This window comes from Oryzias melastigma, unplaced genomic scaffold (genome assembly GCF_002922805.2).
Source record: "Oryzias melastigma strain HK-1 unplaced genomic scaffold, ASM292280v2 sc00204, whole genome shotgun sequence".
NCBI lineage: Eukaryota > Metazoa > Chordata > Actinopteri > Beloniformes > Adrianichthyidae > Oryzias > Oryzias melastigma.
Genome location: NW_023416880.1, coordinates 89,787 through 104,876, shown reverse-complemented (window position 1 = coordinate 104,876; position 15,090 = coordinate 89,787). Strand labels below are relative to the sequence as shown.

Genomic DNA, 15,090 nt, shown 5'->3' with positions numbered 1-15,090 from the left:
CTCAATGACCACAGCTGAACATCTCTTGTGTGTCCAGATGGGCATATCTTTCCTGCTACCCAGTTAGGTGCAATATTTACCCCCCCGAAATGAGGCAACACCGAGATCTTTTACACTGTGGCATTTTTGACAGCCAAGCATTCCGTTTTTGGCAAATATCCATTCATTTTTCTCTTTAAACTGTTCATACTGTTCTTTTGTCCAGATTGAAGGATGCTCTGGCAATAGAAAAGGGTCACCTCTGCTTGATGGCCCTGGTGTCTCAGTGGGTTCTTCAATGCAATTTGCATTTCGACTTTTCCCTTTTCATCCTCTCCTTCAGAAGTGTTTGTCTGCACATCTTCATCCTCACTTTGGAATTTCCTCTTAAATATCTGATTTATTTTTCTCTGCATGCTCTTCTTTTTTTGCTTTTTCTTTTAAATAATGTGCTGCGTTATTTTTCCATATCAAGATTCCATCCATCCATCCATCCATCCATCTTCCAGACCGCTTCGTCCCTTCAAGATTCCCTTTTTCTATTGTGAACTAAATTTATATTGAATTTAAACTGACCAATCACAATAGTGATTCATTTATTGTTTTTCGCGTCCCGTTGCTCCTCCGTGTGGCATAAACATTAATGCTCAGTTGGCTGATCGAATTAAATGTCCCCGTACAAAAAATCAAACGTACCCAATTTTTCCACGCATGCGCATGAGGCTTGTTTACGGAAGCGAGAGCGAAAGCTACAGGAAAGAGATCCAGAGCATTTTATCGGTCGATACGCCAAATAAAAAAATGCTTCTGTCATGTGTTATGAAGTGAAAACCGGCCACACTGCGGATCTCCTCCCAATTAGAACGGCGTTCTGCCTTGAAATCTTTTAACGGAACGCCGCTCCGGACCGTTCCAGCTTACTTTCACCCCTGCTAAAAAGTCCTACAATGTTTCCATGTTGTATTTTAGATTACATCTCACACAGTGGACATGCACCTAAGATAAAAATGCCAGATCCCTCAGTGATTTCTAAGTGGGAGAACTTCACAGGATCACAGGATGTATAATTATTTCCCTCCTTGCATAGACACAAAGCCTCATTGATCTAAATTTCTACAAGTTTTTACTGCCTGTTACAATTAAAAAAAACAACCATTTAGCTACCAATCTATTCAAACCGGAAACAAAAAAAAAAAAAAAAACTTTACAAAACCCCCCGTTAGGTTCCATCACCATGTAATGTTTATTTTTTACTAGAAAATGCTGGAACCTTGAAGGTTTTGTTTGGAACTCCGGAGTTTGTGGCTCCAGAAGTGATCAACTATGAAGCCATCAGTTACCCAACTGACATGTGGAGCATAGGAGTCATCTGTTACATCCTGTAAGTAAAAATAATGTATGATGGTGACTTCTGGGTTAAGTTTTGTGTTGGTTTAGATGGATCAGTTTACACTGTGAGGAGGATATAAGGCGTTAACTGGCAATCTCTATGTGTGAATGGTACCACATATGTTCACAGAACTCTTAAAGGTGGCCTAAAGAGGAATTTAGGAGAAACAGCCATCTAACTAAATGAATAAAACCATCCATCTTTTTCCTCTTAAACAGAGCTTGGTCACTAGAACAGAAGTATGCAGAGATTATTCGACCTCCTATACAAAATCTTCTCCCAGATCTGTCTGGGGAACCACAGTGTTACTAGACCATCCAAGACCAGGCCAGTCTGCCCTGAGTCTTACCTTTCACCTCTTCCTGGTGGGATGTGTCTGAATTGTTTTACCAGTATGGGATTAAAAAGACATTTGGATGCCCAAGCCCCTCAGTTGGCTTCACTAGATGTGGAGGACCAAGAAAGTCATCAAGGAAGTGAAGGATTTGGGTGACTGAGTTCTTCCCGTTACCTCTAAGCAAGAACACCGCACAGAGAAAACTCCAGTGTATGACTTTGTGTGCATGGATAAATGGGACTGTAAAGTGTTTTGAGGCTTAAATGATGTGGAAAAGTGCTATTTAATTAAACACCATTAACCCCTATTAATTATGTATATCCGCTATTTTATCTTTTCTGTTATGACCCTGAGCTCATGACAACTGCTTAGGGTATGAATATAGATTAACCAGTACATAGGGAGCTTTGACTCAGCTCCTTCTCTACAATGAATTGATTTAGTGACAGGATTACGTAAGTCAATGCACAAGACCCCAAGATTCTGAACTCCTCCACTCCAGTTAGGAACTCTCCCCTAACCACACCTTCTACAGGATTTTAAAGATGAGGATTAAGCTCTTTCTACAAATCCAAAAGTACATATGGATTACATAGGCAAGCACCCCATGAACTCTTAACACTATGACAATGGATCCCCATTTGAATGATCCACTGTCCCTCAAATAGGACAAGTATACTGTTACTCCTGAATCCAAAGCTAGACTGCCTTATTCTTCTCTGCAGTATCCAGTAGTAGGTTTTTGCCCTGTAGTTTCAGCCCACCCACAGGTCCTTTTTTTTTTTTTTTAAAGAGAGACCAGGAGTCCTACACAGGCTAGATTTGCCAGTACAAAGGTACAGCCCCAAACCTTCATGCAATGTTGCAAAGACATATCACCAAAGACAGCCTCACAGCTGTCACATACATGCAGACAGCTGGTTCCACGTGCAGCAGGTTTATTCACAGTTCACAGAATAAGCAGGGTCAGACAGGCAGAGGTCATTAACGGGCATGGGATCATCCGAGGCAAGCGAAAAGAGGAGTCAGAGTCCAGGCGAGGGTCAGGGGCAGGCGGCAGGCAATCAGAGGAGCAGGGTCGGAGGCAGAAGGTCAGGTCCAGGAGTAAACGCTCGGAGATGCAGGCAGGGTGGCACAAACAAAACTTCGCAGAGAGTGAAGTGTGGAGCCAGACTATATGCTGAGGAGGTGATGAGGTGATGGGAAACAGCTGATGCTGATGAGTCCAGGTGAGGGCAGGTGGTGAGCTCAAAACTCTGGTGAGCGCTCCCTCTGGTGACTGGAGACGGTAGCAGCAGGTTGCTCCATGACAACAGCATCTAGAGACACGATGTTCTCTGGGCAGACCTCATCCACACTCTGTCTTGCTACCGTCTAACTTTTTTACTACTTTGATGACTTCAAACTGTGTAATGGACTGGTTCAGTCCTGCCACATTGGCCTCTGCTTCTTCAGTGGAAGGCATGTTCAGATGCTCAAAATATTCCTTCCACCTCTCAACAACATTCTTAGTTGAGGTGCACGGTTCTCCCACATTATTTCTTTAAAGCTATCTGATTCCCCTTTTCCTCTGATACCATCCCCAAATTCCTCCTTAATTTTTCCCCATTGCAACTGCCCTCTCTTCACCTGAATGTCCAAGACTAAGAATGGGTACAGCTTGGATTTTACTTTGTGCTGGTGCCAAAGTGACACTTTTGAAATGGTGCAAGTGCCAAAAGCAGTCCTTAAACCGGAGCTTTAAAAAGAAAATAAAGATGCCAGTTGTAGGGTTTCACAGCCTAAGCAGTGTATGGAGGCAAATCTAATTGTCTTTTCCAGTACTTTCCTGCACCCATTTTGAAAAGTAGGATTGTTTGTGTTTTCATTATGTTTCCACAACTCCTTGTTCTAATGTAGTCCAATAAATCAGAACCTAATAGGGTTTATGTATGGGTTTGAGATCTCAGTGCATGTGTTGCTGTTTTCAACTGAGATTTGCCAGCTTTTTTAATGCACAGTCAGCTGCCTTAGAGTCCACTCTAACAGTAGAGATTTCTCTATTGAAGATTGGCTATAGGTCATTTAGTCCCATGTCTCAGTTGTGTGTAACAACAATGCAAATGAATTGGGCCAATGTTTGTCTTCCAGTTTAAGTGGTTTGTCTCCCTTCATGGGTGACAGTGACAATGAGACCCTGTCTAACGTCACTTCGGCCTCCTGGGACTTTGAGGATGAAGCATTTGATGAAATCTCAGAAAATGCCAAAGACTTTATCACCAATCTGCTAAAAAAAGACATGAGGTAAGGAGAAGCTTGATCTTGTCTGTCCTCTTTATCAGAAAAATGTTCACTGCATACAATGTTTTGTGTCCACTTATTCATCTCAGAAATGTAATGGGGTCATTGTTAGAGTATTTTCACTGGTGGAATTTATATTCAGAAGTTATGAAGTAAATATTAATTAGCCAAGCATGTTCAATTCACTTAATGTGAGACTGAGACTCCTGAACACATAGGGCTCGGCTGACCTGCGCTCAGTGCTTTGAGCATCCCTGGCTGAAGCAGGACACCAATACCATGAAAGCCAAGAAGCTCTCCAAAGAGCGAATGAAAAAGTACATCTTGAGGAGGAAATGGCAGGTAAACAACTCGAAGACATGATCGACACTCATGCTAGCTTTAGCCGATGGAGCTTTAAGGATAAACAACTTTTACAGACTTCTTATAAATCAAGCAACAGCTTATGGAAATTCAAATAAACAAAGAGGCGGAGGCAGATCCTCTTGCAAAAAAACTCAGTTACACAGTCAATTATACATTTATTCTGCAAACACTATTTGTAAAATGAATAAAATATAAAGGCACAATAAATATTAAAGACAAACGACAGGCTTTAAAAATGAGGGAAAAGGAGACCATAAGCAAATATTGCAAATTTAAAGGCAGCTCTGACTTAGGGAATGAGGGCCTTTAGGCCAGTGGGTATTCAGGGCTTGCAACTGGATTTTTCATTGGTGCACCAAAATATAATTCTTGGTCGCACTGGTGCACCCAGTCTTTCTGGGATGAGGAAAAAATATATATATATTCCCCGCGACTCCAGAAGTCTCATTCCAGTATGTGTGTGCATGTGTAACAACCTCAAAAAATAATCATTATTTTTAATTTTATTTATATTTTATTAGAATGTACATCTGAGTTGTTCAGTTTGGGTCCGTGCGCACGCACCCTGTGCAAGCGTGCCCCATGCCAGTAACAGGTGTTGCGACTTAAAGAAATCTGTTCAAATCCTCCAACACCGGAGCTTAGCTCCTTTAACTCCTACGTTTAGACTATATTAGTTCGTCTACTGTAACTTTCCAACTGTTAACGTAACTGTTATCGCAATGGGCTATATGCACAACCTACTTCCGCATTCAGCCTCTGAATGCTCCGTCATTTCCGGTCGGAGCCGTGGGCTGTTGTTTATGTGGAAATAGCGGAGTGTTTGGACTTTAAAAGATGTCTTTTGGAGCTAACAAGAGTCACTATAAATTATGTTAGGCGCATTGTTTGTTTTTTTTAGTAAAATATCCCTACATAAAAATGCAAAGAGATTTTAAATTGTATTTGTCGTCCTACATAGCAAACTTTGAAGGTAACTTGCTGATGCTAATGTTTTTAGCGCATGTTTACGTGCGACCAGCTCTAAAACTGATGAACATTCATGTTGGCGACACGTTATTGGTGCAGTCAAGATGCAGATCGCTGCATTGTTTCATTCACATTACTTGTGAATACCGTAGCCACTTTTCATTTGGGCTAATGCTAGCTAGCATGAAAGACACGTCTGATTATCGCTGTCTTTGTCTTTATGACCCGTTAGTTGTATTTCAGTTACTCCACAGCTGAGTGTTTGTAAATGTAATTTTCAGTGTCAGGTAGAATCAGTTTGAGACGTGATTCCTTTCCTACGTCTCAACAGAGGCGAGGTTACCGTTAGCGCACGCCGCTATCTCTCCAAGAAGAAGGCAGAAGCTCCTCATCATCAGCTGAGAGTACGATCAGTAATCCGAAAGTCTCTTCAAAGTTGGTTTACACATAAAAGGTTCTGTTGAACAGGTTTTAAATGTTCTAACAGAGCTATGTTTCATCCCTAGAAGTCACATGATCATACAGTACATGGTAGTGTTTCGTGAGCGTGGGGTGTTTGGTGTTTCAGAAAGGCAAACTTTGCCTTTTTGGATGTCATAGTGTTTACACATAATCATAAACTATCATACGAATTAAGAAATAACAAATATAAACCAATACCAGGGAAAGTACAAGCAGATTAGCCAAGTCCACACATATAGTTAGCCACAGCCGGAAGAAAACAAGCGGTCTTATTGGAAACCGGAAATACGTCACACAGCAGAGTCCATTCCAGCGGATTCTAAGCAGAGTAAACGAACCTCACGCTGTGCAGTTGTAAAGTGTTTGTGTAATCCTCGTCTATCTGCCGATCCTGCAGCAGGGAAAAGCAGCTTCGTGCTGCAGTGCTCTCATTGGTTGTACAGTATATGTCTATGAGTACTCTACGTTAGTAACATTTTGTATATCAGAGCAAAGCAAGAAAGAAAAGCAGCTTTTCCCGCATCAGAATCAGCCAATTCATAGTGATCGTGTAAACCGACCCAACGATCTCAGCAGGTGTGTAGGTAGATCGCTGGCCGCGGCCCATCAAAAATGAATAAACAAAAAATAAAAATATATCTAAAAAAATGCCATCAACGAATCACCATCCTCACCATGAGTATGTCACTTGATTGACGGCCAATCGCACAACCTCTGACCTACTGTGTGTTTTATTACATTGAGTGCAGTCTGGAGTGAAAAGCCTTTGTGCACCGGGTCCCCGCCTAGGGCCACTCCAGCCTGCAGAGACTTTTACTGACAGAGACACTGACCCAGCGTTCTGTCACAGCGCCTGCTGCTGGGTCTGCAGTCCCAACTGAGGGATCCGAGCCTAGTCAGGCAGCAGTGCTGCAGGGATCCCCACCACCTTTCCATCACTTTAGCTCCTTGGGATATCTCATTGCTCCTGTCAGTAGCGTATGCTTGTCTCAAAAAGATAAAAAAAAAAAAAACTGAGCGCAAGATGTTTTCCTCATCTTCAGAATGTGAACGTTCAGTGTCAGTCTCCTAAAGGCTGGTTTATACTTCCACACGATTCGTAATCGATCACATCACATCCACGATCTCGTTCACACTAATGTTGGCAGGATTTGATTGCAACTCTCCACTATAACTGTGATGTACTTCTGACTGGTGTTTATACTTTTCAAGCAATCCTGCTCAGACACTTGGAGCACCTGCAAGCTCGCAGACACAAGAAAGGCAGAGGTGGAAGTTCCAGAAATCCCACTAAACAGAAGCAGGGAATACAAAGATGACAAAATTAAATAAAGAAAAATTAACAAGTTGCATTCTCCAGTGCTGTAAGATATGACAAAAAAGACATATTTTTTAACTTCTTCAGAAGTTTTAATAATTTTTTATGTTAAAACATATTTTTTCTGGACAGGGTATTCTGCGTAGTCGGGTAATCTAATCGCTGAAATAAATTCCAGTTAAATGACGCGATTTGCACGTGAATGGACTCTGGGCATAACATTTCATTTGCGGGTGACATCACCAGCAGGTGTAGCATTCTGCTCCGATGGCCGTGCAACCAACCATCGTGAAGCGAGCGATTACGAATCGCGTTGAAGTATAAGCCAGCCTTAACTGTCAGGATCTGGGCGCAAACGCAGGACACAGAATGGGTCCAAATAGTTGCAGTTTATTTTCTATTTGCAATGCTACTGTGAGAGCTAGAGCACTCGTGACACTTGAAAGCACACAAGGCAATCTGGCAGTGTTGGCAGGAGAAACGCCGGCTTATATAGGAGGGAGTGACAATTAAGCACAGGTGTACTCGTTAGGAGGAAAGAAACCAGGTGGAAGAAAGCAAGACAATTGAACCCAACCACAAAAAGAACTTAAAACACAATATGTACACGCATCGTTTTTGTTTGTCAACACTGTACGAAAACTAGGAAAACACAGATCTGATTCAACAAGCTGTTGCAGGCAAAATGACAGTGAAACTTTTATCATGTTATAATCAGAAATATTCATCTAAATCTATCAATTTCATCCATTCATTCCTTCATCTTCTTGACCGCTTTGTCCCTGTCGGGGTCGCGGGGGTGCCGGAGCCTAACCCGGCTGCTCTATCAATTTCATTCAAAATAATTGTGTAACTCACTTAAAAATCTGCTTTAATAAGATGGTCTATTAAAGCACATAAATAGGAAAATTTCACTATACACACATATATATATATATATATATATATATTAGAGCTATCAGGCAATTAAAATTTTTAATTGCGATTAATCGCATTGTCCATAGTTAACTTGCGATTAATCGCAATTTAAGATGTCGGCTTCTTTTTAGAAAAAAAATGTGTGCTTCGTGGAATTTAGCAGTTCTACATTAATTATGAAAACAAGAATGGGAAAAATTAATAGTTTTCATCAGAAATACTTTATTTTGTAACATTGTATTGAGATAAACTTTCTTAACAATAAAAGGCTGTAACATCAAATGCCTAACAAAAGTCCAAGTCCAAGTGAAGGGCATTTTAAATTCAAAACTTCAATCAACGTTCAGTAAAATAAAATAAAAAACATCAAAAATAACATTTCCATAACATTTTCATGTTCATTTTTTGTCAGGACCAAATCTTTTCCTCCTCTGCTGAACTACAGTTATAAATGAAATAGAGATTTATCATTTCCAATTAACTTTTGTTTTTTAAAACATTAAAGACTGAGAAAAGCGGGATACACTGTGGATAGTTTGACAGTCTGTTACTGCCGCCGCGTTCTCTGGCTGCAGCTCGATGCAGCAACGTGTTCAGCGGAGCTCATGCCATGAATATGCCGGCAGACAGACCGCTATGCTGGGGCTGGATCACGCTTAAACCTCCAGAACTTTGGGGTATTTTGAATATTTTCGCGCGGTGAAAGAGGGACGGGCCACACACTCAAAGCTGAGATTTATCTTTTCATCTACAAATAACTGGCGTTGTTTAAACTACATTTAAAACGTCCCCCGGTGCGCTTGCTGTTCAGAACGTCGGGGGTCCGCAGCTCTCGGGACGCAGCGCCGGACGCGAGCCGGTACCACCAGACGTGGTACTGGACGCGAACCGGAGCCGGGTTAGGGTGCAGGAGCTCTCCGCGTCCTGGTGCCGGGCCGGTTCTAGCTAGCAGCTCAGTGGTTGGAGACCCGCCCGTGATCTAGTGAGAGCAGCCGGTGAGTTAGAGAGAGATGAGGGACGCCTGCGCGGTGTGGAAAGGCACGTATGAGAAAAATCGTCGATTAATGCGTCAAAAAGATTGTCGGCGTCAAGCACATGTCAAATTAACGCGTAATTAACGCGACAAATCTGACAGCCCTAATATATATATATATATATATAGTGGTGGACAAAAGTGTTGTGACCCCTCAGTTAAAGAAGGACAAACCCACAATTCTCACTGAAATCACTCAAAACTTACAACAGTAACAATAAATAAAACACCTGTGATGTCAATTAAAGGACACACCTGAGTTAATCATGTCACTCTGGTCAAATAGTTTTCATTGGTGCCAGAAAAATTCTTCGGGGACGACCGCAATGCATCTTGGGATACGGTCAGCATAGCAGGATACACCAGAACGATCCTTCAATTTGGGAAAAGGAAGGCCGCGTTCGCTGGGCGCGTTTAAAGTAGCTGTTGGATTTGGACGGCACTTGTCGCTGAGCTGTGATTTCACCGGCAGCCAAACTCAGCCTAGGGAGGGCGCAGAACCCGAATTTGGACACAGCCAAGGAGAACGTTATGTTGCCTGCAACGTGGTTCAACATGACAGGTTTGGTGGTGGGTCAGTGATGGTCTGGGGAGGCATATCCATGGAGGGACGCACAGACCTCTACTGCCTAGGAAATGGTGCTCTGACTGCCATAAGGTATCCAGATGAAATCCTTGAACCCATTGTCAGACCCTACGCTGGTGCAGTAGGTCCTGGTTTCCTCCTAATACACGACAATCCCCGGCCTCACGTGGCAAGAGTATGCAGGCAGTACCTGGAGGATGAAGGAATTGAAACAGTTGAATGGCCTTCACCATCCCCTGACTTAAACCCAGTAGAACATCTCTGGGACATTATGTTTGGGTCCATTAGACACCACCAGGTTGCTCCTCAGACTGTACAACAGCTCAGGGATGCCCTCACACAGATCTGGGAGGAAATGCCACAAGACACCATCCGTCGTCTCATAAGGAGCATGCCGCCACGTTGTCAAGCATGATTACAAGCTGGTGGGGGCCACACAAGATACTGAAAAGCATTTTAAGTTGCAGAAATGAAGTTTTGAAAACATGGACTAGCCTGTCCCATCTTCATTTCACTCATCTTCATTTCACTCTGATTTTATGGTGTCTACACAATTGAGCCTCTGTAGGCTGAAAACTTATATTTCCATTGAAAGACTTGGCATCCTTTAGTTCCTAAGACATTGCCCTGTTGTTATTTGTATAGATATCCAACTTCATATTCAAATCTGATGTATCTAATGTGTTCCTTTAAAGTGCTCCTTTAATTTTTGTGAGCAGTATATATAGGCCTATGTAGATATGGTACATCTTTTGGAACTAGTCATCTCAAAAGTACCATGCATGCTGAAAAGGTGTAAGCGCCCCTGATATAAATGGTAGAAGATTTATGCCAAAAAGCCAGTTATTCAGGTGTCACTGTGACATTATCGGTGTTTTGTAGTTAACTACGGTAGCCCTGAAGGTGAAATCAAATAAACAAATCCGTCGATGCAAAAACATTTTAAAGATCTCAATGACAATTAAAAAAAGCGAAACAAATAACAAAAAACATCAAGTTTCAGAAATAAAAAAAAAATCCACAAACGAAATGATTCAAGAAAACAGAGAAAAATGAAATGTTTCAAAAAACATAAGTAAATTTCAGAAATCAAATAGAATGGCTCTGTACTAATCACAAAAAGTTATAAAGTTATTCATTTTAATATTAGTTTAAGTTTCAGTTCTGTGATGCATTTTAAAGTCATACTCCAACTATATTTGATCTGTTTTCAAAGATTTTTAAAGTGGTCTTTTCATCATTATTCTGCTGGTTTTTAGCCAAAATCTAAAAACTTGCCATTTTCTAGGACATTATTTCTACAGAGCGCAGGAGTTCATTAGAAATTCACCTCTTAATTGTGGGCAAGACTGTTGGTGTGTAGATGTATGCATCAGAATGGAGCAGAGCAAGGAGACTTAGGTTTCACCAATTTCACTTGCCGTCACAAAGCTTTTTCAAACTGCACAGTTTTAAATGAACTCTTTAAATGAATTAGGTTGTCATTATTGTAGAATTTTGATTTAAATAAAGGTTTTTATGTTTACCAGTTAAGTAAGTTAATCATTTTCAAGTCTTAATGCAGATATCGACAGCAAATAAAAATGAAAGAGACTATGTAAAAGTGCTGAGTTAAATGCAATGTGGTCGAGAAGCTGGGTGCACCAAACTTTCGTGCTTGTGCACGTAAGAAAAAAAATTAGACGCGCCGGTCCACCCAGTACAAAACTTTTAGTCTAGAGCCCTGGTGTTCATAGTGTGTCTGATGAAGAGGTTATTGAAGTTAGTCAATCCTTTTGAACAATGAAGAACATTTAAGAAGGGTTAGGTAAGCAAAGAGAACTAGTAAGTAATTTACTGAAAACCAAGATGACTGTTCAGTTTAAGCAGAATAGAGTGTGCACAGAACATGTCTCTTATTGTTTTTCTCATTGTTCATGTTTAATGCTGCAATTCCCAATTGTTATGTGGCAGAAAACAGGGCATGCTGTCCGGGCCATCGGCAGACTGTCATCTATGGCCATGATGGCTGGAGTCAGCGCCAAGAAGGGCTCACCCACTGAAGGTACTAACACAAATCAAAGGCATGGGGTGGGCCTTCCTCTGGCAGAAGAGATTCTTAGTCAGTGCGTTGTTCTCCGAATTTTGGGGGATAGCTTAACCATCCATCGGCTAGGTACACAACTTGGGCACCAGGTACTTATTACCAAAATGCAATTTTGCAGCAGTATAAAGAAGTATCATTACTCTGTAGAACAGCTGTAGGTGTCAGAGATCCATACTTTTCACCTTTTAAAGTATTACCCTTTCACCTTATAAAGGTAATTTGGCTAGTTTAGAGCAGAAAAATACACAAGTAAACGTTTTTATCACACTTTTGAGAAATAGATATATTGCCCTCTTTGCTCCGCTGAGAAGCTGCACAGGCTTTCGTGTTAGACTAGCACCTATAGCAGGTGGGTTAGCTAACATTAACTAACACGTGACAGTGTGATTACAAAGCTTTGCCCAAGTAGAAAAAAAGTAGCTCCTGAGATTTTTAAATCCAATGTCTAAGATGCATGTTGGACTTTCACTTAATTTTCTCAACAGACAAATGTAGTCACAGTGACATTTCTGTGCTGCTATCTGCTAGCTTCCAAAGCTAACTTATTGGGTGTTAAATGCATTCCTATTAATCTGGAATTCAGGATTTCATGGTAAGACACAAAACAAATGCTATGAAAAATGAAACATAAAACTCCTGAAGTGCACATCAGGCATAATGATGGGATTGATGTAGCGATGTTGGAGCTTCTAAAGATCTGAAAGAGTCATACAGGTTGTGGTCCTTATAGACCAGGGGTTCTCAAACTTTTTGTAGCACAGGGCCAAATTAAGACCTTGACATTAGACTCGGGGCAAATTTCTGTGAAAAAAAGAAAAGATAAACAGAAAAATAGTGACCAAGTGTCATTTGTACAAATAACAGCAAAAACAAACTGGGCAAGATTTGAAACATTGTTTTTAACTGAGAAATATAACTGATTTTGGTCAACAACGGACCAGTATGTTGTCTATTTCAGATAATATTGTAAGCAAAACCTATTTATAGGAAATAGTCTACCTCAGTTGCTGTCAAAGTTTCTGTCCAGATTTTCTTCCTGTCTAGTCGGCCTAATTGTATCATTTGACAGACTTATTTCCTCAAAATTTTTCTTTTGCTCTGGGCAAGCAATGACAGATGCTTTCAGTATAAATTCTTTTACAAACTCCCTGTCCCTGAACAGCTTTCTACGCTGAGCCATTTCCAAAGCCACAACTGTAGCTAACTTCTGTCAAAGTTACACACTAGATTTTGTCATTTTTGTAAACATTCTCTGCTCTCCAATATTGGAGCTATTCACCCACACAGTTTTGAGTCAGATGGCAGCCCAGACCAGGACGTTAGAGAGGTTATTTGTCTCCAAGTGGATGCTTCCAAACTTTAGCAGAGAAGGGAGACTGTGGCCCGTCCATGTCAGTTGCAGCATCACAAACCTGAAATTTTTCTAGCATCCGGTTTTCATCTGTTTCTGATCCAACACGATTCGAATAAAGAAATACTCAGAAAGACAGTTTTAATCTTAGATTATTTTATATCCATTACTTTATGTCCTCCATTATGAGAAGAATGCTAGAAGAACATGTTAAAAACAGCATTTTCATTGGAGTGGGTCTGTAAGACATCTGTGGAGTGGCATCCTATCTGGATGGGTGGGTCCCTTTGATATTAGGTTGAGAGTATGAGTTTATCCAGGGGTTGGTGATGAAACTCAACCACCTGTGTGTGTTTGTGTGTTAGAGGACAACCAGTTCCTGGAATGCTTGGAGTACGAGCAGAGAGCTGAGTGTAAGCCAAGCTTCAGCAAGGTCATCAAAGATGTGGAGGTCGTGGAGGGCAGTGCCGCCCGCTTTGACTGCAAAATTGAAGGTACAGAGGATCAACGGTCTGCAGTCAAATACAGCTACTATCATCTGTGTTAACTTTCATGAATGTTAATTATCCCTCTATGTAATATTACTGATCAGGACACAGACAAAAATAGCTATATGTTCATAATCTCACTATTTTTCTCGCTCTGTCTTTCAACAAGTTAAACATCTATTTCAGTACAAAAACTACTTAGAAAAATAAAGTGTTCCCTGTATGTGAAAATGTATATTTAAGTCTTTAAATACCAACAATTCACTCTATTCACAGAGCAGTGTGACGCATTTCCTTAGTTCCGTATTTCTTATTTAAAATAAGAATGCATGTTTACTTCTAGCTATGGCTATCTGTATGTGTTGATTTAGCCAACACATCCCAGCTGTCATTAACTTTGGTGAAGCTCCGCAGCTCTCGGGACGCGGCGCCGTATGCGAGCCAGTACCACCAGACGTGGTACTGGACGCGAACCGGTTAGGGTGCAGGAGCTCTCCAGGTCCTAGCTCGCAGCTCTGTGTTTGGAGACCCACCCGTGATCTAGTGAGAGCAGCCGGTGAGTTAAAGGGGGGACGCGCAGTATGGAAAGGCACGTATGAGAAAAATCCGCGATTAATGCGTCAAAAAAAATTGTCGGCGTCAAGCACATGTCAGATTAACGCGATTTTAAAGCGACAAATCTGACAGCCCTACTTTATTCACATACCCAGAAGCTCTTTCACCACCTTACTGCATGTCTCTGACATGTGCAGAAACCAAAGGAGAATGTAAACAGTTCTCCGTACGCCCCGTTCTCCACGTGAATCGTCCCGTTTCAACACACAACAACAACAGGGGATGACAACAGTCTGTCACGTTAGCTAAGTACACTGAAAATTCCGAAAACGATTCCTCTTCAGATGAAAGCATCAGTGTTAATTTCGTTGACGAAAAATTTTCGTCACCGTCTTCGTCAACGACACTATTTACCCAACAAAAACGAAACGAAAACGAAACAAAAACTCCCGCCCAGACACGAAAACTTCAACTAAATTGACAGACTTTTTTCGTCTGTTGGGTTTAAATAAAAGGTCTCTTCTTAATAAAGTTAATAAAAAGACACGAACCAGTCAGGTTAATTTCAAAACACTCTTTGCTGCAAAAAGGAGAGACAGAGGAGTCAGCACATGTTTGCAGTATGTCTTCCTCCTCCGCTCTGACCTTCTTCATTAGCATTAGACTTTTATTTGCTTAAGAAACAAAGACAGGAACAAGACCATATTTGGGAGAGCATCTAAGAAAAGGGGAGACTATGGGGGAAGGTGAGCAAATCTTAAGAAACAAAGACAGGAACAAGACCATATTTGGGAGAGCATCTAAGAAAGGGGGAGGCTATGGGGGAAGGTGAGCAACACATGGAGGGGGGTGAGTAAACAAAGAAGAAAACAGACTCAGGCCAACTGCACCTCCAAACATTCTTTCCAACACTCCCTCCTCTTGGGGGTACAGATGGCCACACTTGGGTCCAACATCTAAATTACGAAACTT

The 15,090-nt window shown here is 41.3% G+C and overlaps 1 protein-coding gene across 1 annotated transcript in view; it reads left to right on the top strand.

Moving 5' to 3' along the window:
• Positions 1–15,090, top strand: part of mylkb (myosin light chain kinase b) — an 84,119-nt gene that overhangs the window by 50,463 nt on the left and 18,566 nt on the right. Inside the window, exons 14-18 of the mRNA XM_024260702.2 lie at positions 1,237–1,360; positions 3,837–3,989; positions 4,205–4,328; positions 11,592–11,682; positions 13,441–13,569. Of these exons, the coding sequence (XP_024116470.1) occupies positions 1,237–1,360; positions 3,837–3,989; positions 4,205–4,328; positions 11,592–11,682; positions 13,441–13,569 (621 nt within the window). The remainder of the gene's footprint in view (positions 1–1,236; positions 1,361–3,836; positions 3,990–4,204; positions 4,329–11,591; positions 11,683–13,440; positions 13,570–15,090) is intronic.